General features: G+C 32.3%; 1 protein-coding gene across 1 annotated transcript; it reads right to left on the bottom strand.

Annotated features, from left to right (window-relative positions):
- Positions 1-284: 284 nt before the first annotated feature.
- Positions 285-22,535, bottom strand: LOC127712417 (T-box transcription factor TBX1-B-like). Its single transcript, XM_052218853.1, has 7 exons — positions 22,373-22,535; positions 16,892-17,186; positions 7,916-8,189; positions 3,302-3,454; positions 2,506-2,573; positions 1,724-1,839; positions 285-672 (listed from the first exon to the last, which is right to left on the bottom strand). Exons 1-7 carry the CDS (start codon positions 22,533-22,535, stop codon positions 407-409), a joined length of 1,335 nt encoding a protein of 444 aa, XP_052074813.1. The 3' UTR covers positions 285-406.
- Positions 22,536-25,287: the final 2,752 nt, after the last annotated feature.

Here is a 25,287-nt window from a genome sequence, read left to right as displayed (position 1 = left end):
TTATATATACGTCTTTTTTTTTCGAGGGAGGATCCTAGTGTTGTCTGTTGTACTGTCCAATATTTTTGGTAGTTCCTTATATTATATTCATGTATCATATTTAAACAGATAACCCTCATACTATATCGATGAGTGATCGCATGGTATGTTTAACTTCTGCATGGAGGGTGTAGTATTATCCTAACTGAAAGATAATAACAAAGTTGCATTTTTAAAGAATTTCACTCAGATCAAGTAAAAGATTGATAAAACAAATTCATAAGCAACAGCTCTTTTTATTACAAAAAAACAATTACAAATCAGATTCATACTTGTTACATGCCGCACATCTCCACAAAACATTCATCCGCATAGTCATGGCACCAAATATTTTAATATTTACACTAACAGAAGATCACAGAGAGAATCAATAGTTGTAACCACAAGAACCGGGCGTTCCTTGGTAGATTTCCTTCATAGACATCCGGGCATGATGATATGAAGTATAGTCCATGTTCCGTGGATACGGAGAGGGTCGTGTCTTTGCTGCCATCATATATGTGTCATGTGGGTAAGACATATAATTGTACGGATCAGGATAAGTTGTCCGCGTAGGAAGTCGTAATGTCATTGACAAATTTGAATTGTTCATACTGGCAGGTGACAGCTGTGATTCGTCGGACTCAGATGAAGCTGTAAAATAAATAAGTAATTTATATAGACAGACATATTTCAGAAGTAAAGGAAAAGTCATAAATCAGATGTGCAAGAGTCAGTTTCTAAATTACTAAACTGATCCAATTTTAAGATTTTTTTTAGCACGGGGAGACAATTTTCAAGTAGTACACGCTGTCATCCCTGTTTATACAAACCTTATGGAAGGAGCATGTTTTGATGCATCTTAGCCGTTAATAATTTTTATTTCGTTAAAATCTATTTGTAATCCCTTTTTTACCCAAATGGGGGATGCACTTTTACCATTTACTGTTTACGGACAATTCCAATCTTTGAGTGGTTTCCCTTTGCCAGACAAAATATTGATAGCACATACGTATGATCCTGTAATACCTATATTTAACTGTTTCATTGTTTCTGTCTGACCTTGTTTCATATGTTCACCTTATTTCTATTGAGATTACAATCTCTCTTATACACCACACACTATTGTACTGGCATGATATTACTTTTATATTTTATACTTGAAAATTTTTACGTTTACATACAGATGTAAATTTGTTAAAAGTCCTAGGTTTTCCTGTAGTGGCACATGCAATCTGTATCTGCTTTTGCAGTCCTGATCTTACGGAAATATTTTGATACTTTCGGATTTGGAATGTAATGGCTTGAAGTACCACTTTTGAAAATGAAGGACGCATTTTTAACGTGTGCATTTAAGGGGTTACAATACACCTAAGGGAGTTAACTCTTTAAAATTCTGCTGAACGTTTTAATTAAATAGTATTAGTATAGAGAAATCAAACTTCTCAATGATCATAATTGGTGTTTGTCAAACTGCTATATAAACAATGAAATTATTCCGGTATATTGTGTGGTTCAAATTTTTTTTTTATACAGGTTAAATTAATTCTTTTGTCAAAATGTTATGAAAATTAAACGAGCCAAATCTATTTTAGTCAACGTGTTGGGTACCCCCTTAAAGCTGATTTTATTTTGTCTATATTGAATTATACCCTTGTGTTTCCTTGTAACGATCTTATAGCACGTAAATATATAATCTTCTTACATTTATCACATTGGCGTTTTCTTGATGTACCATCCGGGTTCTGTGACATACTCGAAGGTCTGTGATGATTCCGAGGTCTTCCGCATGGATTAAGATGTGAAATGACATCTACCATACTACAAAGGAAAAAAATGACTTGTGTTTGTTATTACATCTAGTTGAAGTTTATAAGATTAAAGAAGAATAAATATACAATTATCTTTTGCTTAGTAATGATTTTGCGATAAGATAAAATTTTCTTCATATTTTGTACTTTTTACATTGTTATTTTCCGCTTAACTTGCCTATAGTTTGTATAGAGCCATGCGTTCTAATATTTCTCTGTATCTACAGAGATACGCTATATGAACAAATGCACTTTACTTATTCCGAATAATGTCTGCCGTCTGCTTCCTTAAAGAAATAATGTGTCAAAATATTTCGCGAGTCATGATAACTGGTGCCGGAGAAAGTGCGTTGTATGTATTTATTTTCGATTCACCTGGTGTTGTAGTGTAACGATTCATTTACTTGGTGCATTGTCTTGATTCATTTATAATTTACTTTTGGGGTATTTCATTGATTCGTTAACCGCGGTTTACTTGGTGCAGTGTATTGATGCATTTATCATTTACTTGGTGTCTTGTGGACGTTAATGCCTCTACTTCCAAAGGACTCGCCATTCAATATACTTGGATCGATTAGAAATTCTAACATTTAAAAAAACAATAGCTGCTCAATGTAAATCGCAATATTTACGTCGGCAGATCCTTAAAAAAATAAAACCAACACACATTCCTTACCATTCATTTGGGTCGACATCCCGGAAGCCCTTGGCAAATGGATTACTGGCTATCTTGAGCTGGGTTATCTGGAAAAAAATTTAGATTCTTATCAAAATACAGGAACTATTTTCTGTACAATTTTCCAAACAATTACTCGAGGGAAAGTCAATTAAATATTATCAAAAACTAGTTCCTGAACTAAGACTTCTCTGTTAAAGTGCACATACTATTAGAGGCCGACTATATTTATCTACAAATGGTCTTGTTAATTGTCTAGACCTGGATAAAAATCCACACTATAAATCTATAGACATATAAAATCATATTCTTTTTGGTTTTTTTTTTTTTCTTCTTCTGGGTCTAAATCTGTCTTTTATATTATTGTTGTTCTCCTCAGTTCCATTTGTTGTTCGCACTTCAGACAGCAAAGAGAAGAACATAAATGTATACCATGTACGTCAAGGTACGTATTATTAAAACCAATGTTGATTAATTGAGATATAATTCCTGACTCGTTACCAGGTTTTTAGCGAATGACAGCGTTGCGTTGGCGCGTAAAACCTCCAAATCAAAGATAAGAGTTTATACAATTGTCCATTTTCCAATTTTAGACATCGTTTTCAATTCAGATTATTTTGCAATGGGAAACAACTCCTAGTTAACGTTTTCAATCCAATGTGATCCGCACAACCAAAACGGATGCCAAAATGACAAATGTCTTTTCTTGAAAATCAGTGGATATAGCCATCAATATTAATTTAAGAAAAAAATCTCTCGCACGACTCTCATTCAAACGAGAGTATGTTTTACTCACCCTGTGGTTCTGATAGGCAGTGACTGCAGTGAACTTAGTTTCCTGGAAGGTATACGTCTTAAAACATTCTGTGTTCGAACAATCTTCTGATTTTGGATTTACATAAACTACATGAAATCGAGGCTGGTATTTGTGCATTGAATTCAAAATGATCTGCAAAGGGAAAAAAGAGAAATTTTCTGGTTAAAATATTACTTTTATTTCATTGCCGATTACCAACAAATTAACATATTTGTTATCTTTATGTAGCACACTTTTTGTTACAATAATATTGAATTATTTCACAACGAGACTGGATTGATCGCATCTCCTGGATTTGTTTAAAGAAAGAAAGAAAAAAAGAGAGAGAAAAAGCAAATATAAAGTGTAGTAAACTTAAATCGTATGTTAACATGCAATCTAATTTAAAGGAAATGCACTGAATATATGCAATTTTATTGCACAACTAAACTCCAGCATGTTGCAATTTAAGTGCATTCACCCCGTAAAAAGTATCATAACTTATTTTCTCCGAACACAAAATTTATTTTAACTGCAGCTTACAGATTTAATTATCCATTAACAACTTGTCATTCAGAACAACGTGCACATCATATTCGTCTCGATTTATTTACATCAATTTAATTGGGATCACGTAAAGGGCTTGTTAATGATAATATACACCTCTCACTGTAAAATGAGGGGATGTTCTCAAAACATGTTCGAAAGATGGTCTCAAAATATATATGTTTGTATTTTTTTTTACTTGATTGAATATCGTTTTAGCTTATATTTAGTCTTATTATGAACACAGGCATTAAAGCAGAAGAACGTCTACAATTGGTGATTATTAAAATCGAAACTTGGATGACCAATTTTTTTTTTTTATTTAACTAAAAGTTTTTGACATTATAAAGTAAGACAAGTGGTCTACTTATGGTAGTGTGGTCACGTCGTGTTAAACAGTATACACACCCCTTAGATTATATACATTGTAACTCTATGTATCTGTTTAGAAATATTATGCAATTCAATAGATCACTAAAGGGTTTAAAAGGATAGGTGATGAGAATTTGTGAAAATGGTTTACGAATTCCTTTAGGCTAGGATCACAATTTTATCCTGCATTTTTTTTTCAGTTGTAATATCTGTCCTGCATTTTTATTTTTCACTCTATTCGTTCCTGCCTTTATTTTTATTAGTTTATCCTGACTCTTTTGCATAAATTGTCATCCTGCCTTTTTTTTTGCCAAGTTGCTCATCCTGCCTTTTTTTTACTCAAAACTCCTGTCCTGCCCTTTTTTCAAATTTCATCCTAGCCCTCCCCCCCCCTTACATAAAAATCAAATGGTAGCTCCCTAAATGTAGAAGAAGTGGAGCTTTAAAATTGTAAATTCACTTCCGTGAACTCCGGATAGAATTTTCTTTCCATTTGCTTTCATCTTGTTTGTGAAACTGCTTTTCGTGTCAAATACAAGATATACGGTAAATATATATATTCAAGGGCATGCGCATATCAACTGTAATGATTTACACAGGAATGCATATAAAAACATGTCAATTAGTAAAATCTTCAAGAAACAAAAACAAAACAAAAAACGCAGTGGTCGTGTTGTTTTGGTTCCAAGTTCAGGAAGTTATTAGGAAATATCGTTTAAGTTTGTTCCTCAAGTATCAAAACTTGTCATAATTTAAAATACTGACGTGATACTGCAACTTACATTTACTAATACTTTTAAAATAATTGATCAAATTATTTGTAAACAGTTACTGTAGTAAACGTGAAAAAAACTAATAAAAGACAACCGGTAACAATCATTATATTATTTCATTACGGATCAAATGCGCTTGGGTAATGGACCCCCTTTTTCTGAACCTTTTTTTAAAGTAGATACTATTCTTAAACATTTTAATATTTTAACCTATGTCCATTTATTTTATGTATTTTATATATATACGATGCCCCTCTATCCTTAACGTGGAAAATATGAATAGAGGAATGTCATATATATACTACTGTTTTTGTAATATCTTTTGGATAAAAGCAAGAAAACATTAAATAAATGAAAATAGAAAAATATTTAGAAAAAGGGGGATCCATATAAAGGTGGCGGTCGTATTTGTTTACAAATTAACCATCATAAAATATATCCTAAAGTTAGGACCATTCCCAAGACCATCTTGAGACACCTACTTAGATGTCCTAAAGTTAGGACGATTCCTTTGACTTTTCCTAAGTTACGACATATTTAATAAACGCATTTAGGACAAAGATACATTAGGATATGTACAAGTCCAAAGAGCGCTTCGATTGACAGGCCCCTGGTATCTTTTATAAGTGTTAAATAAATATTAAATTAGCTAGTAAGGTAATGAATTATATGTCCCAAAATTTTACAAAAGGACGAAGGAGTGATATGTTTGTAAAATAGTGAATTATAACTATAAATAAGTTGTTATTGTTTATTTGCTGTTTTCTTCCTTCTCTTATATGTTATATAACACTATCAATACTTATGTTGAAATAACACATCATTAACCGATAGAATTTCAAACACTTGTTGACATTTTCATTCTACAAATATCCTGACAAACATGACAGATGTCTGTAACATTTCGGAACCAGCATTCCGATTTAAATTTGAAGTCTGCTGTTACAGATTTTTCACTCTATGTAGTTAGCTTTATTACGTAATGAGTTGAGAAAAATACAAAGCTGCTATTATTATTGAAAATAGTATCAACTAAGTGTGTTTGGTAGATTTCATAATGACAAAATACCCGGAATAGTCACTTATATATTATTTATTTATACTATATTAATCTTTTTATCATTCATTATTTTTATCTCTTGTTATTTTGCATGACCTGTATATTTGAAGCTTTTTTATATATATTAATATAATATATAATATTCTGAAAAATAAGGAATATGACGACTTTATTTCGATATAAGCAATTGCCTACTTTGGAACGTTTTACTACCGTTTGTTTTGAATTAATATTGCATGGCTTTTTGTTTAAAACAAATGGATTTGTTAGTGCGACAACGTTAAATGCTACTGTCCTTAATGTGATGTTGATTGGAAGAACAAACTGACTAAAGCTCATCTTTATAAGAAAAATAAACAATATGTTTCTTACGAGTCTCACCGAATTAAAAAAAAGACGAAAAAGAGAATATCTTCTTACTCTAACAACCATTGTGATCACGTGGGATCTTATTTTTTTTTATCTTTATCACGTGGGATCTTATAAAATGAACAAACTCGTCAATGGCCTTCAATAGTTTTACTAATGTAAATAACTGAAAAATGCCAAACAGTTCCAATGTCGCCCGCGTTGCACATATTTTATCTTTCCAAGGTACGATATTCTCCATATAATTTATATTTCAAAGTGGCATAACTCTTTTAAAAATAATTGATCGACACTGATTTTCAAACTCGTCCAAGACATTGCTGATATAAACCTATGATTTTAGTTTCATAAAATTCTGGCAAGAATTGTAAATATGAGAGCGCTAACAATGCAATTCTCCATATAATTTATATTTCCAAGTGGCATAACTTTTTTTTAAAATAATTGATCGACACTGATTTTCAAACTCGTCCAAGACATTGCTGATATAAACCTATGATATAAGTTTCATAAAAATCTAGCAGAACTGTACACATGAGAGCGCTAACAAGACCGGACGGACGGACGCCCGGTATTTCTATGTCCCCCGCAACGCGTTGCGTGGGGGACAAAAAATTCTTAACACTCTTGTTATCAGAGAATTGTAAAACAGTTAAACAATGTACACAAAAATTGTAAAAATCAGCTATAATATGATATCTCAGACGGAAGCAAAAACGTTTATATTCTAGGAGTATAATTGTATTGAATGCAAGCTGATTTCCTTGACTGAAATCTCAATTACTTTACCTCCGAACTGATTTACTAGTAGTCTAAAACAATGGCCTTTCGCACTGAGCTTTGTTAAAAAGCCAATGTTTGGAGTGAAACTTGTAAAGGTCTATGCCTTTAACATATATGAAGCTCCATAAGGGGGACCTGGGCCCCCTATCCCCACTTAATTCAAAATAAACGCTAAATTGTCATAAATTTTAATAAATTATATAACAAGAATGTGTCCATAGTACACGGATGCCCCACTCGCACTATCATTTTCTATGTTCAGTGGACCGTGAAATTGGGGTCAAAACTCTAGTTTGGCATTAAAATTAGAAAGATCATATTATAGGGAACATGTGTACTAAGTTTCAAGTTGATTGGACTTCAACTTCATCAAAAACTACCTTGACCAAAAACTTTAACCTGAAGCGGGACAGACGGACGAACGGACGGACGAACGAAAGGACGGACAAACGAACGAACGGACGCACAGACCGAAAACATAATGCCACTCTTCTATCGTTGGTGGGGCATGAAAAATACGGACATTTTGTTTTAAAAAGCCGGATGTTAAATGTACAATAAGTTTGCAGTTGCATTCTCAGTTTGTCAGCTGCTGTCAGATAGACATGTATTTTATGCTGTTGTCAATTTCTTATTCGGGAATCGTACTAAGTTACTACATGCTTATTACATAATTTGTGCTAAAATGAAAACTCAACTTGCTATACTCACGTGGCCATTATCGTCAAGTAGATTATTTGTCAATTTTAATTTATCAAATGATACAATTTGTTTCATCCATTGAGCTCCTTTGCCTGGCGAGTCAGGATGCACGTGAATTCGTCCGGGCATATTTGGATCAGCTTTTCCCGCAACTACCCAGCTAGAGCTGTGAAATGAGTATCTGTATCTTTTGTCGTCAACCGGTATGAAATCCATCATTAACATATATTCTGCCATAGGGTCCAACCCATATAATCGAACTTGAAATGTTGGAAACATTCGCCTAAAAATGAATTATGAATAAAATTATTTTCATGAAAAAGTGTTTCTAAAATGGATCCAGGATATGAGCGCAGAGGGCGAACGGGGCGTTTGATCACCCACAAATAAAAACATCTCATGTTTCTGACGATATATTTGAATTTTAAATCGTCCAAATTTTTTTTTCGCCTCGCTCCGGTACATCTTCACTTTTAATTAGTTACGACCTCTTTCAAAAATACTGGATACGCCACTGAACATCACGGGAAAGTAGACCACCAACTAAATAACAGCACACAACACAACATACATCAATTGGTTATTGTTTTCGTTAGATTGTTGTCTCTTTATCGTATACCCAATAAAATTGAGAATGGAAATGGGGAATATGTCAAAGAGACAACAACCCGACCAAAGAGCAGACAACAGCCGAAGGCCACCAATGGGTCTTCAATGCAGCGAGAAAATCCCGCACCCGGAGGTGGTCCTCAGCTTGCCCCTAAATGAAATTGTGTGCTAGTTCAGTGAAAATGGACGTCACACTAAACTCCAAAACATATAAATGAACTAAAATTAAAAAAACATACTAGACTAACAAAGGCCAAAGGCTCCTGACTTGGGACAGGCGCAAAATGCAATATATGTTTATATTCAAATATATTTTGATTGAACTGACGACACAAAGAAAGATTGGACAACAAAGGATAAGACAGGTGGGAAATGTCACCATAGAAACTTAATCTAAGCTGTGTAATAATTAACAGATGCACAATAATGGGATCTTATGGAGGCAGCTTTAATGTATATGCAGTGATGCGCTTTACATCTACTATAAACAATGCCAGGACGTTTAATGAATCTCCTCTTCAGATCTTACAGACTGATTGGTTATTACTGGTTCAACGTACAGTGACAAATATTTCATGCATGTTCAAGAAGGGGACATATAAATAATGAGTCTTACATAAAAGAAAGGTTACACAGAGCGGGTCGAGACAGCGGGGTAGGATATTTAAACTGCTACTGATTTTTGGATAGGGCAAATATCTATCATTACAACAGCTAGTCCATCCACGGACCACTCAATGAGTTGTTGCAAGTGTTCTTTAACGTGCAGATAGAGTGTTTGTTTCCCTACAGTAGGCATCGGATTTAACGTCCAAATTCTGACCGGACGTGGCTATATAAACATTCAGAAAAGTCCATTTGGTCATATTTCTATTCGTCTATCGACCCTTTTCATCAGGTTTTAAATTAATACTAAAGTTAAGCGCATTATTCAATTTATAATATCAGTATCCAAAACGTTACCTTCATATGCACCATAAGTTTTGATATATCTTTGCATTACTTAATATTGAATTAGAATGAGTTGAATAGACAGTCAATATATATTTGGTTTTTCAATTTGACATTTGTTATGAAGATGTAGTCAATTCTGGAAAAAAAATGAAATCAAACATACTAACTAAACTTAACATTTTCATAACATTTGGGAAATACTGCACTTTGATATCAAATTGCAAGATATTTTATAAATAAATATATATGTTTATATAAATAAAGATATGAATGTGTAGGGGGTCTAAATACGCACTCAGTGTAACGAAAAAACCAAGCGCTTCCACGAGAAAGCATGATCTTTTTCAAACAAATTAGAATTTTTATCATTTAAAATTTTGTATATCCTTATCAAATGATAACACATTCTGTTACCAACTCGATGCATATTGAAACCGATATAATAGTAGGGAGGCTCTAGAAGGGTTTGTATTTTCAAATAACTAACAAACATACCTCCAAATGCTAGTTATCTCACAGATATTCATTAAATTTGTGGAGTTACTAATTACAGAAGTACCAGATAGGATGTTTCTTTTTTGTTCCTCACCGGAAGGATATCATTGGCTATGATATTTCAAGTTAATAAATATATGAGTACTAATATAAGATAATTTGTAAATCTGAGAATAGTGATTTGGCAACACAGGTCTATTCTTGCTATAAAAAAGATGGAAAATGTCGAATAAACGTTAGTAAAAGAAGCAATCATAAAAAATGGAAGTTATCAGAATAGCAAAATAGCGTTCTGTCAAACAACTAACTAAAACCGAATACGAACTGAAAACGTATAAAACTAAAGCCTTACAAACAAAGTACCTTTCTAAAAGATTTGTCGTCTTTAAGATGTTTAACCTGTAACTTCTTTCTTTATACGAAGATGTTGCGCAAATTACCGAAATAGATAAAGTTAAATTGTATTTATTATATTTTCCTTCTCCGATTATTTACAAAGCGTTACTAGCAGGTATAGATTTTCAAAAAATATAATTGGCTGAATATTTCCAAAATACCATCAGATTAAAGCTCCGGTGCCACTGATATATCTTCGTGCGCCTCGTTCGAGAAAAAAACTCCATCTTTGTGGGGTAAGGTTATCTTGCTCAAAGATCGCCATTAATCAGTGGAAACGTCTCCCATAATTAATTATATCAGTTTAATCTTCTAAATAAAACACAACTTTCTCTAAGGATAGATGGCTGAATCTTTCTTGACACTAGACGTTGATATGTTTAAATCTTTCCCCTAATCAAGATTTTCAAATTCTTGAACTCTTACATCCAGAGATTTAGCGTATTTTTTGTTTGTTATCATCCATGGAACATGGTTTTAAAGTCAATTTGAAATATTACGACTTGGTATTTAACGTCTAAAATGTATTTTTTATTTTTTCAAGTATCTCATTAATTTTTCACATGTAGTAATTTTCTAAATATTTATCTATTTTATTACGTATTTACATTGTTTTACGTAATTTTCAAATGCGAATTTGAGAAATTGGTGGTTAAATCGTAATAAACGCAAAATAAAATTTCAAAATAGAATCGAGACATTTGGTTTTCAGCGTTTCTTGCCGCCATACTCGATTTCAGACTATTCATATTTTTCTTTATTTAAACAAATTATTTTATATATTTATCTCTTAGAAGCATTTGAACATATTGTTAAGTTTCTTATGAAGGGACACACATTTAATAAATCATACACATTAAAATCTATAGAAATAGTATCCTAATGAAATAGAACATTAAATATTTTATAACATTTTGGGATAATTCCGCTCGAATATTACTTTCCTCTTAGTTCTCTGTTTCTAACAAGTTCTGCGAGTGGTTAGGCAAGTATTTCGCCTTTCAATATGCTGTTGTCTTTGGAGTTGATTACATTCATTTGTTGGAAGGCGAAATTCGAAAAAAATGCATAATTCCAAACTGATTCTTAAAAATCTAAACAGATATTCAAATTACGATTGTTCTGTTTCATGTCAGTCACCTTATAAATCGGTGGAACTAGAATATCATTAAATAAACAAACTAAATAAACATAGTATGGAGGGAACAATTGGGATTTTGAGAGACGGATTTAGTTCATTAGTGCACATGCTTGTAGAAACAATAAAGGATAAAGGAAAAAAATAATCCTGCGTGGAAACTGATGCACCTTTTAGATTTTCTATAAACTTCGTGGAAAGATAAATAAATGAAAGGAGAAAAAAATAAACTCGGAGGGTTATATTTCGTATTTTTTAAAACAATGACAATAGAAGGAACATCGTAAAGAAGAGGAAGAACACATGAAACCATTAGGACATTGTGTCGAACAAAAAGATTCCAGGTACAAGTCAAAAATAAAATAATGCTCATTTTTTAAATTTGCCGTCTGCCCCTGCATATATTGTAAGAATTGAATGCAATGCAAACTGAATTCAGAGGTATGAGAAAATAAATGAAGAATGTGTCCATGGGACACAGATGCCCCCGGCAAATTTAGAAACTTTTTAATTCACATATAGGGACATTTACTTAAGAACGGTAAACGTGACGCCACCAAACTTCATACTTGATCTGTGTTTGCAGGTAATAAGCATTGTGTAAGAGTTTTGTAACATTTGGTTGAGGCAAACTAAAGTTCGAATGCGGAAATGGCAAATTTAGCAATTTTTTCAATTTACAAAGGGACATAACTTAAAAACGGTGAAAATGACGCCACCCAAATTCGAACTTGATCTGTGTTTGGTGGTAACAAGCATTGTGTATAAGTTTCATAACATTTGGTTGAGGCAAACTGAAGTCAGAGAACGTAAACTAAATTTTGGGACGTACAAACGGACAGACGTAGTACGTACGGAAGTACAGACGGACAAGGGTAAAACTTAATACCCCTACGCGGGCATAAAAAAAGTGCAGAAAATATTAAGTTTTAATTAGTAAAAGAATCAGGCTGGTGAATTATTTTTTGGATATTAAAATTGCGACAATGCAAAAAAGAAAGGAAAACGTAGAAAAGTTAAAATGATTAAATCTCATTTTGTTTTGTTTTCGTATTATGGTAGATTGAATAAGATCAGCAAGTTTCTTGCACGTAATTTGTTTTTCAATCAGCATGAGTTTGAACATGATTGGGGGTTCGGTAGAATAGGTTCATATCATTGGATTCAATGTCGAGATTGCCACTTTCTATGTACAATAATACACCACTAGATTTTCATCTTTCACCGCTTTCTTGACAGTGGCACTAGCCGATGCATGTTTATTACACCGTACCGTAATTTGTTGGTCATAACTTCTGAATTTACTGCAGTTTTGACACTCTATTACTTCGAGGTTATCGCAGCCTCTTGTGGCTTTTGACTCCATAATGCCTCAATTAGTAACAATTAAATTCTCGCGAGATTAACTGTTTACTTCTGATACTGAGCAGAAACTGTAATGACAAATGGCAAAGTGGAAATGTTGGACATTACATTTACTGTTTTTTTTTGTTACTTTGTTTTGTATTGTTCGTGTTTTATTTCTTGATATTGTTCGAAGAGATAAACAATATTTGTCATAACATTTTAGATCTCTCAAATGAGGAAAATTTGTTTGGTTATTTACAAATGAAAATTTGTCTGTCCTAAAGTATTTAGGAATGTCTAGATGTTAGACGAAACGCGAATTAATACACTTAATAACGATAATTATTTTAACAGTTTTATGGTTCTGGTCTTGCCTCGAATAAAATGTACATGATTTATATAACTAAAAGTTTGTTTTTTTTACCAAACCATAGTGTATTGTTTTGTGTGTATGAATGTCATCCTGTACATCGAAGGCCCTCAATTGGAACAAAAAATAATCATATTCTTATTATATGTTCATCACTTTAGAACAGCCTCGGAACTTATTCATTTTATTATATTGCAGTTGTTATTTTGTTGTATAAAATATTGACCCATGTTATGGCAAAACAAATATATACTAGTATTTTATATACCCCCACCACCCCCCGACCCCGTCCTTTGTCCCCAAAAACTCTCAACAAAAAATATAAAAACAAAAACAAAACGAACTTAATGATGTAACTTCACACAAGAGGCCATTCGCTTATTTTCCTTAAATTTATATTAAATTAGATTATAAACTCTGACTTTACACCCAACGAATAGACTATTTAAATCATTTTTTCAAATTTTAATACTGGACATAGATTCGAACCAAACTTTGATAAATTTCAGAACTTATATTTTTTACATGATGATAATTCCTCCAACGAAGCCGTTTACATCGTGTCTAGGTTTGATGTATGTAAGTACACAGCGGGGAGCTGAGAATTAGAGGTTTTAACTGTGATAAGATAAACCAGTAATTTGTACTATATTGGGTTTATAGATCCATCAAAACTGTTTGGGAAACTTATATGACTTGTCAAATCTTGTTAAAGCGTCAACTGTCAGAACCAATTATATAATTTAGATAATAAAGTCAAAAACACAAATCCGACATTAGTCTGTTATATTTGTATGAGGTACTTGACCACAAGGACTCGGTTTCTGGATAAGATATGAATAGTAAAACTGTTGGTGCATAACGGTAATCATTTGTTGAAATAGGAAGCAAAAATAAGATGATTAAAATTGTTTTAAGTAACAAAGACCTTGTGTAAATAAAAATATACGAGAGTACAATCATTTACAATAACATAAACGGTACTTATTTTACTGCACTAAATGCGCATTTCGACAATTAATGTCTCGTCAGTGATGCCCGAAACCCAAATAATTGAAAATTCAAAATCTAACACAAACGCTGAAGAGCTGGTCAAATAAAAAGGACCTAAAGTAGAACCAAATCCGGACAAGGAATCGAAGAGTTGCACGAGGTAGATACATTCCTTGATTTAATTTAAAATAATAATTTTTAAATATTTTTAACAGCAAAATTTCTCCACCAATAAAAACCGACTGCCACGAAATAGAACAGTCAATCAATCAAATTCAATTCAATTAAACAATATCCATACAACTGTGCAAAGTATATTTGTCTGGTAATGTATGTTGAGATTTTGTTTTGATATCTGTATACATTGAAGAACATGCGTTCATTTACCCAAGGAAAAACCGGTAAGAATTAAATAAGGAAACTATTTGTTCGTGTTATTACTAGCCGTTTTCGTTAAACTTACTCGGTAGCAAATAAACTTTCTAGAAAAAAGTAAAATAAAAAAAAACAAGCATTCTGAGAGTATTGCATGGCAATACATAGTCCCCTACCGGTTAAACATTAATTGTATTGGAACAAAATGCTAACTTGATCTATAACATGTCATGGTGTAAACTATATAACAAATATCAAGTCAATATCTTGAAGCATGACGAAAAAAAATGCAGAAAACTGATAATTTAAGTGAATTTTTTAAGTCCAAGGACCATAACTCTGCACAAAATCATCAGACCGGAACAAAATTCAAACTTGGTCTGTAACTTGTCATGATGAAACAATGTAACAATTATTAAATCAATATCTTCAAGAATGACGAAAAAAGTGCGGAAAACTGAATATTTGAGTGAATTTTCCAAGTCCAAGGACCATAACTCTGCACAAAATTATCAGACCGGAACAAAATTCAAACTTGGTCTGATAAAACAATATACCAAATATCAAATCAATATCTTCAAGCATGAAGAAAAAAAGTGTGGAAAACTGATTTGCCGGACTGACAGAAGGACAGACAGACAGACAGACAGACAGACAGACAGACAGACAGACAGACAGACAGACAGACAGACAGACAGACAGACAGACAGACAGACAGACAGACGGACGGAGTGCAAACCTAAAGTCCCCTTCGACTTCGTCGGTAGGGGACTAAAATTAAAAAAAAAATACCGAACTCCAAGGAATATTCAAAACAGAAATTCCCTTATCAAATGGCAAAATCAAAAGCTCAAACGTATATATATATCAAACGAATGGAAAACAACTGTTATTTTCCTGACTTGGTACAGGCATTTCCTTATGTTTAAAATGATGGATAAAACCTGGTTTTGCAGCTAGCTAAACCTCTCACTTGTATTACTAAAATAATTTATAATTCTTATTTAGGAAAACTGTTTTTAAATAGAAAGTTTACTATTTAGAATTTCTCTGTTACTAAGTAAGCTAGTAAATCTACTGGTTATTTTTTTCAGTTTGTAGGACCGTTTTTTAAGACAAAAAAATTGTTTTCTTTTCTCTTAGAAAGTAAGAATACTGAAAAGCCAGCGGTCACACGACCTCACCGTAGGGTTTCCACACTTTTGGTCACTTTCGCCAGCTTAAGGTGTAGTAACTGACCACATGTAATTAAGTTTGCACATGTTATCGTACTTTTGATTGAATAGTTATCTTTTCTTGTCAACACTCGCACGTATCTCGTGGCGAGAGGAAAGGTCAGGCAACGTTTGTTTGATTTTCAACGTCAATCAAAACTGCATCATTTGCTTTCTGAAAGAATATTTCGATAATTACCAGGTCGATGTTGAGTGATGTTAGCTTGATATTTTCTTTTTCTTTTGCGATTGTTTTCTGTTATTTTGAATAAAGATCAGCAGCAAATGCATGCATGGTAATGATACAGAATTTTTGTATTCAAAATTACAGGCACCTCGTGGATAAAAATATTTTAAACGAAGACAAAACCAATAACTTACAAAGTTTCCTAGATTTAAAACAAAGCAATAAGACGTATTTAATTCCAAAGTAAATAGTCAATAAATGATAAAATTGCACGTTATTTTATCTTACGCTTCCGTAGCACCTGAGATGACCCTCAGTTTTTGGTGGGGTTCGTGTTACTCATTCTTTAGTTTTCAATGTTGTGTTTTGTGTATACTGTTGTTTGTCTGTTGGTATTTTTCTTTTTTAGCCATGGCGTTGTCAGTTTATTTTGACTTATGAGTTTGAATGTCCCTTTGGTATCTATCGCCTCTCTTTTATGATAATCGATATTTCCCTCAGTAAAACAAAAGACATACAATTTCGTTTTGTCTGCAGATTGATTTTTGGCATTTGGCTGCAGAGTACAGAGCGGCATAACATGTCTATCCTCATCAAATTTGTTGCTACCAAAAAGAAAGTGAGCATCATCTTCAACAGTTTCCGACGTACATTAAGGATATCTTTTAAAGTGTAGGGGAAAATTCATGTAACTTACAAGTTCTATTTGAAAATATGCGTAGCTTTTCTTTTGCTGAAAGTAATCACGTGACTCATGTAAGATATTTTTTCCTTTTTAACACAATAATACGTTTAAGTTATCATAGTCGGTCGAGTACAAAAATGGTTGCCAATCATTCCGTCTTATTTGTCAGAAATAATGGGGTACACGTACGACAAAAAATATCGAAATTTGAATATACATTACCTTCCTGCCTTGGTGACGATCATCTCCGTGCCGAGTTCATCAAATTCGTCCCACAATGACTTCATTTCAAGTTGTACTTGTACACTTGCTAATTTTAAATGGATTGGTTTCTTTGGCTCTTTCCCATCGTTTTCAATTCCTAAACTTTCATTGTCAGTTTTACATGAATTTATACAGTCTGATGGGATTGTTTTGTCACAGTCTGTATCTGGTACCCTTGTACAACTGTCTGTAAACCCTTCGTATCTCAATGGTTCATAAAATGGTCTTCCGGTTCCGGCATGAAGAAGACAAGCTGAAATGAAATAAGGTCAAAGGATGAATGGATCGCAGAAGAACAAAATTTCAACACTGCAGTAAAATTTCAATTTTACGGAGTTTTTTTGTAAAAGGAAATTAAATGAAAACAAGCATTCTGAGAGTATTGCATGGCAATACATAGTTCCCTACCGGGTAAAAATTCATTATACTGGAACAAAAAGCTAACTTGTTCTATAACTTGTCATGATGTAAACAAAAAGAAAATATTAAGTCAATAAATTCAAGCATAAATGAGTGAATTTTTCAAGTCCAAGGACCATAAATCTACACAAAATTATCAGACTTAAACAAAATTTCGAACTTGATCTGTATAACTTGCCATGATAAAACTATATACCAATTATCAATCAATATCTTCAAGCATGATGAAAAAAGTGAGGAAAACACTTTAACATTAGATATGATTAATAGTTCTCTAAAATTAGATATGATGTAATACAGTGTATATCTATTTTCAAATTATAATCAAATATAATTAATAGTTCCAAATATTTTTTTCTTTTATTTGTCACAAACTAATATAGATTTGTAACTTATCTATAAAATGTCAACAATTTTTATCTACACAATGTAATGTAATATATGCATTAATAAAAATAGAACATTATCTAATTAAAGGATTTCACTTCATAATTTTTATATATATATATATATATAGAGAGAGAGAGCATTCAGAAATTTAGTTTATACAAAATAACAAACAAACCTGCCAAAAAAATCTTCAAATAATTTACCAAAGAATGTCTTTTAAAAATGAGTTATCTCCCTTTGTACAGAAATATGGTTTAACATAGTACTCTAACATTAGATATGGTCTAGAGTTATGGTCCATAACTCTGGACTAAATCATCAGACAGGAACAAAATTCGAACTTGATCTATAACTTGTCATGGAAAAACTATATACCAAATATCAAATCAATATCTTCAAGAACGAAGAAAAACAGTGTGGAAAGCTGATTTGCCGGACTGACGGATAGACAGACGGACGGACAGACGGACAGAGTGCAAACCTAAAGTCCCCTTCGACTTCGTCGGTAGGGGACTAATAAGTAGTTTTACCAAAGAAGACATAAGACTACCATTGAGCCTATTGGGAACAAGACCTATGTGTATAACATTTTCAGCTGCGTAATAATTTTGACTTGATGGTCAGTGTTACGTTTACTTAAATCAAATAAATTATTTCAAGTCTCGCGTAAATCGAGTAAAGTTTATTTTGACTGTTTACTTCATGAAAATCAATTTTTGAATAAAACTTTAATACTATATTATTAAAACTTTTGCACCAATTTTATCAAATTTTTATAAAAAAAAGTCCATGCATCGCAAAAACACGGAACGTTTTTTCTTTACATAATGAAGTTAATCAATGTGAAAGCGCCCGAATTAAAGCCGAGTAGACGGGGGTATTTTGAAATGCTCTGGATCCAAAGCCGGTTAGACAGACGCGCAACAATACTATTTCTAACACTGTTGTTGTTTCGGATTTTTTTCTTCAACAATAGTATTAAACCAACAGCAGTGCATTCCTGTATTATCGACCACATTTTGACCCTGGTTTCCAAATTATAAGCCATCTTTTATTTCCTTTAATGTGCCGTTATTTCTGTGTTGAAGTTAGTAGTCATCCTATTGCATGATTGCTGGATTATGTAGGTTTTATTTAATTTGTGTTTAAATTCACGACATATGGTCAAGCTATCTAGATAGGCAAAGGGGAGTTTGTGCGCATGTACATCTGGTTTAACCCCCATCCGATGTTGATGCCTGTACCAAGTCAGACGATGTTGAACTTCGTTGTCCGTTGTTGTTTGTTGTTGTTTGTACGTGTATTTTTACGGATGAGTTGGTTGTTGGTGTGATCTGTTGTACTGACCTATTTGTTTAGGTAATTCCATATACTATACATCACTCTCCAAATTCTGTCCCTGGACAGACGAGCGAAATGTGTATAACCACACCGCTCAGATTGCTTGGTTTGAAATTCAGTCGGAGACACAGTGTATATTTTTTATATCACACTCCAGAGAGCTGGGCGGACGTGCTGCATTTTTAAATCTGATTCTGAAGGGCGTTAGATACAAAGCCGGTCGGTTAGACTGTCGGATTTATTTTTATCCATGCATCCATCATATTTGAGTGTTAAATAAAACATAATCATACACAGACCTATATATCACAACGCAATATAACGTTATAAAGGGACATAACTCAAGAACAATAAAAGTGACACTACCCAAATTTGTACTTGATCTGAGTTTTGTATTAAAACGCATTGTGTATAAGTTTCATAACATTTGGCTGAGGCAAACTTAAGTTATAGAACAAAAACGAAAAATTCGGCAATTTTTCCGTTTATAAGGGGCATAACTCTAGAACCGTAAAACTCAGGCCACCAAAATTCAAACTTGATCTGTGTTTTGTGGTAATAAGCATTGCACATAAGTTTCATAACTTTTGTTTGAGGCAAACTAAAGTAATAGAATGGAAACGAAAAAAACAGCAATTTTTCCATTTGTAAAGGGGCATAACTCTAGAATGGTAAAAGAGGGACGAAAGATACCAGAGGGATAGTCAAACTCATAGATCGAAAACAAACTGACAACGCCATGGCCAAAAATAAAAAGACAAACAGACAAATAATAGTACAGATGACACAACACAGAAAACTAAAGACTAAGCAACACGAACCCCACCAAAAACAAGTGACGATACCCAAATTCAAACTTGATCTGTGTTTTGTGGTAATAAGCATTGTGTATAAGATTCATAACATTTGGTTGAGCCACTCTAAAGATACAGAACGGAAACGAAAAATTCAGCAATTTTTCCATTTGTAAATGGGCATAACTGTAGAACGGTAAAAATGACGCCACCAAAATTCAAACTTGATATGTGCTTTGTGGTAATAAGCATTGTGTATAAGTTTCATAACATTTGGTTGGGGCAAACTATAAAGTTAGAGAACGAAAACCAATTGTGGGACGTACGTACGTACGGGCGGACAGACGTACAAGGGTAAAACTTATGCCCCCTCCGCTACGGTGGGGGCATAAAAAGCAATAAGTGCACAATATGAAAAAAGTACGGATGGTTAGTGCATGCAGTTACAAACAAACAAACGCACTCCACGGAAACAACAAACAGTTGTGCATTTTCATTGAAATAAAATATTTTACTAATTTTTCATTGTGTACACGAGAAAATGGAACATTTAGCCAAACTTGTAAAAGCATTGCAGTGTTAAACAAGTTGAAAATAAACAATATACTCATTCTGTTTATATATGTTTGTAAAAATAAAAAAAATATCAGGGAAAAAAAAACTTTTTAGAGATTTTGTTAACACGATTTGGTTCTGATGTAATTTTCTATAATTCAATATAAAAGAGTCTGTGTAATTTCAATGTGACGTCACGTTACTCTTTAAGAAAAAATATTTGGAACACTATTATAATTGCACTCTTTCATTGAAAATTAAAATATGAAATCATAATGAATATCGTTCGTATATATATAACTATAAAAGTATACACTTTTCAATATTTGCAAAAGTTGATAAGTGGATCACAAACGATAATGTTTACTAAAAAGGATGACTGCATTTTTTTACATAAAACGTCATAGACTGCTGTTTCCTGATAATTTTTTTTTTATTTTTAATAAATGGTTCAATATCCCTTCTCCCTATAGTACGATAAATTGATTAACGCCCAGTTTATTTCATGCAAACAATAAAAAGGACCAATATTCCATTTGTATAAACCCTTGAAGAAGGGTCACAATAACATTTGCTTGGTCTTTTGTTGTTTTTTCCATGGACATAGAAATATTATTTTTAAGCCAGATAGACTAGATAGACTAGATAGATATCTAGTTATGAATTGTTTTCTGCACACTGACCCGGTTAAAACTCTGTTAGATATTTATATCATAAGGTCATGACAACAATTATTACGCTATTTGTAAACAGAAATATGTTTACTAACACATTAAAAATATACAAATAATAATGTTCAGTAATGGAATCTACAGAACGCACGTGCAGTCAACACTGAGCTCATTTGAAAGATCAAAAGAAGTTTGGAAGGTTAATTTTTCCAAAATGTTTTTGCAGTCTTTCCTTTATCTCTGTAGCAAAACACTTGTTGCAAAATGAAATCTTTATTTTCAGATAACTCTGTGTGTGCAGTAATTTGCGTATATATATAATGTTACTTTAATCTGTAATAATTATAAAATAATTTATACTATTATTTATTAATAGTAAGGAATTCCTCATCCATTTAGTATGGTTTAGTAATTTGCGTTGAACTAGAAGTTTTAAGCGGTTTTTAACTAGATAAAATCATTTGCCACACGCAAATTATATAATTGATGCAAATATCAAATCCAGAATCCTTCCAGAGGAATAATATCTCTCTATTTATTTATGATACAAATCCGATGGATGTTTACACACAAAGACACATTTGTGAAATATTAAATTAACAAATTATGAAATATTATGCCTGATGTCAAAATTATAATGAAGTATTCATATGTAAGGTTCCCGCTATTTCTGACATATGACAAACAATCATCAACGACCGAAAATATATTTTACAAACCTAAACATTGTTTTGACTTTCAGATTATAAATTATAAAAGACTTACAATTGAATTATGTATATAAACAGAAAGCAATTAAACGATCCGACGAATAGTTTCAATTTTAACTTGTTAAAAAATTGCTTCATCATATATGTGAAATATTTAATTTCTATATCAAAATAGTCTCTAATTTTTCTATTATACATTAAAATAATTTAAAACTTGGAAATCAATTTTGAATAAACTACGAGATGGAAAAGGAGAATATTAAACTCCGGTGCACTAATTTCTATTATCTAAAAAAGTTTGAACAAACTGTAATTATTTGTTTTTACTTATTTTGTTTTTCATCTTTTAAAAGTTAAAATTCGAGCATGTTCAACGTTTATGTAATATATAAGTTGTATTCTTTTACGAAAATTAACTTTCATCTTAACGTTTTATTTAATTTTTTAACGCACATGTTTGATTTTCAAACACTCTATGTACCGTTCATTTAATTAATAATTATATATTAATTGTTTAGGTATAAATATAAACAGACAAATAAAATTAAATTTGCATACCTTCCATATTTTTCATGCCATATCCAGGATTATTCCAATCAAAGAAATATTCATTTCCATTCTGTAGATTTGAATATCCAAAAGTTTCTGAAAGTTGACCAGACATGAGTGATGCTATACTAAAGGCGTTTGCTCTGGTCGAAAACGGAACATTTACATCCATAGAGGATTTCTTGCAATAAAATCAGTTAAAATCAACTTTCTGTAGTTTTGCGTATTTGCTGATAATAAAACTATAAATAATAGATCCTAAATTGACAATTTTTCCATCCTTCTATGAAAAAGGGATGGAATCCTCGATTCTGATTGGCTGAAAGTTCTTACTTCGACAACTGCTCTAAATGAATAATTTTAAAGTTTTTCACTGTATATTTCGAGTACGTTTCTCTTGCAATTTGCAGTTGTACAAGTGCAAAACAAAATTTCTTATTTTTAAAAGTTTTTATCTTACAACTTATAAAGGCAACTCGTAACGAGAACAGCGTTGGGGAGCATTGCAATTTCACGTTAATGCATGTTGATAAGTAATTAATCATTTAGAAGTGTCAATTCTGACAGCTTACACTGGCCAACCCACACAATGAACCCTCCCTGATGCACGGAGCAGTCAGTAATAATAAACATTTTCATTTTCTGTGAATTTTCACAAATTTTCACCCCCAGTTCTGATAAGATACCGTTGAAAATTGATGAATTATATTTTTGCATTAATTCAATCATTAAATGTCTCCAGTTTTATATCGATTGAAGCTGAAAATAAATAATTTGTGGTGAAAGAAAATTAAAAAAAAATATATTTCTAATAAACCAGACATTAATTTTTGTGAAGACATGTTCTAATTTTTTGTTTAGCATCTTAAATTAAAGAAAAAAATATACTAACATTTCTATAAAAAAAATATATTTCTTGATAATAAAATATGTACTTAAATTTTTGCATATTATTTAAACCTATATATCATAAACTGTAGATCTTGTAACATACAATTGCTTGGTTCTAATATTGGTCGCATGACGTTAATTAAACAAAACAGCAAATTTACTTGTTACATGATGAAATTATGAAAGAATTGAATTTTTAAAACACCTTTTAAAGAATGTTTACCTCCGTTAGTAACGGAAACGTTCACATCTTTATATGTTAGACATTAAGAAATGTAATCTTATGTAGAATTTTAATTAGTAGAGGACATTTCAAAAACTTTAGCCGATTTCGAGATGTAGTACTTTGAAATTAAAATGGTGATAACAATTCATAAATTTCGTTCCTCCGAAGCTCTTTTCTGGAATAACCTTCATCAGTAACGCTCAAACCTAAATATGTGAAAGCAAGGGATGTGTATATAAATACGTAGTGCTCAACGTTAGGAAAGGGGCCTAAAAAGGAATTGCCAAATTCATCAAAAGTCAAAAGTGTTAAACATGTAAAATATATTTGTTTGCATGGAAAATAGATAAGATATCGTTATTTCATGATATAAAGCAATTTAAAAAAAGTTGATTTCATATGATTAATACTTCTTAAACAGAATATTTTCACAGTTATGTATATCAATACATAAATCACATTTTGTTTCTGACCCCTGAAATTATCAACAAGGGAGGAGGCGACGCTACTTATAAATAATCCAAGACTAGAGACGGGCTTCCTGACCCAAGTAATTACAATCATGGTGGCATCAACGGGACACAGAAAATGTATGTTTGACGTGTTAAAAGTTTACGTCAAATCTCAAAGACGCATAAATATTTAGATGATGTAGTTTTTATCGGTGACAAAATTGTCACGTTTGTAGGTTTTGTTGACCTGATTTTCGAGATGTTGATAGGTTTAAAAAGTGAAATATTTTTTATTTAAGTTAACTTAAAGTTGAAATATTTGGAGAAAACAAGGTTGTGAAATATATTTAACCGGAATTTATAGTAAAGGCAGACTATTAGAATGTACTTTTGATGAATTATCTGATTTCTATATTATTATTTATGATTTCATAAGAAATCCTAGCAAAGACCTTAATTGTCAAAGGGGATTTCAATATTCTATCTCGGACGGGTTTTTCGAATGTCTTTATACATATCTTTCATTCTTGACAAGCCATCATTTTAAAAGGCATAGAGAAATACGTGTACAATGTATACAATGAATAATGAAATAAAAATATTTCAAGATATACTCACTTTAGAAATAAATTTTAAAAAGGAGATGTGGTATGATTGCCAATGAGACAACTACCAACCACAGTTCATATGAAGTGGATGTAAGCAAGTATAGGCAACCGTACGGCCTTCAACAACGAGAAAAATCCATACCGTATAGTCAGCTATAAAAGGTACCGACATGAAAACTATGAAACAATTCAATAGAGAAGACTAACGGCCCAATTTATAAAAAAATAATATGACAGACATGAAAAAACGACAACCACTGAACTACAGGCTCCTGACGTGGGACAGGCACATAATGAATGTGGTGTTGTTAAACATGCAAGTTTGAAGGTACTACCCCCCCCCTTAACCTGGGACAGTGATAGGAGAATAGAGGACGGGATTGTGGTAGCGACAATTGGAACATATCCGTTGTCAACTGTGAAACAGATATTCCATAACAGTCAACCAATTCGTGATGGCGTCCGTAGAATTTACGATGCGAGGATTTTAACTTCACCACTTTGAACTCTTTGTATAATAGCTTCCTTATGAGCAGCAACCCTCTTTCAAGAAATACAAGTCCTTTAATGTCGTATCAACTGGGAGATATATATATTCCATATGCAGTCGCTGCTGGAATGATGCTACATAGAAATGGAAGGTTCACAATTGGAAAGCTAGAATCGTCTATTTTGTCGTAAAGTTTTGTTTCCAATCGACCCTCATTGTCAATTTCTATCTGGATATGAGGCAGACTTAACTGTATC

The sequence above is a fragment of the Mytilus californianus genome, unplaced genomic scaffold (assembly GCF_021869535.1).
Source record: "Mytilus californianus isolate M0D057914Y unplaced genomic scaffold, xbMytCali1.0.p SCAF_8, whole genome shotgun sequence".
NCBI lineage: Eukaryota > Metazoa > Mollusca > Bivalvia > Mytilida > Mytilidae > Mytilus > Mytilus californianus.
Note: the sequence above shows the minus strand (reverse complement) of the source record. Positions and strands in the feature narration are given on the sequence as shown.

Coding starts and splice junctions, on each gene's coding strand:
- LOC127712417 (XM_052218853.1), bottom strand. CDS start 22,535: ATGGATGTAAATGTTCCGTTTTCGACCAGAGCAAACGCCTTTAGTATA. Junction 17,187..22,372: donor TGGCATGAAAAATATGGAAG/GTATGCAAATTT, acceptor ATTTCATTTCAG/CTTGTCTTCTTCATGCCGGA. Junction 8,190..16,891: donor ATCGTCACCAAGGCAGGAAG/GTAATGTATATT, acceptor ATTCATTTTTAG/GCGAATGTTTCCAACATTTC.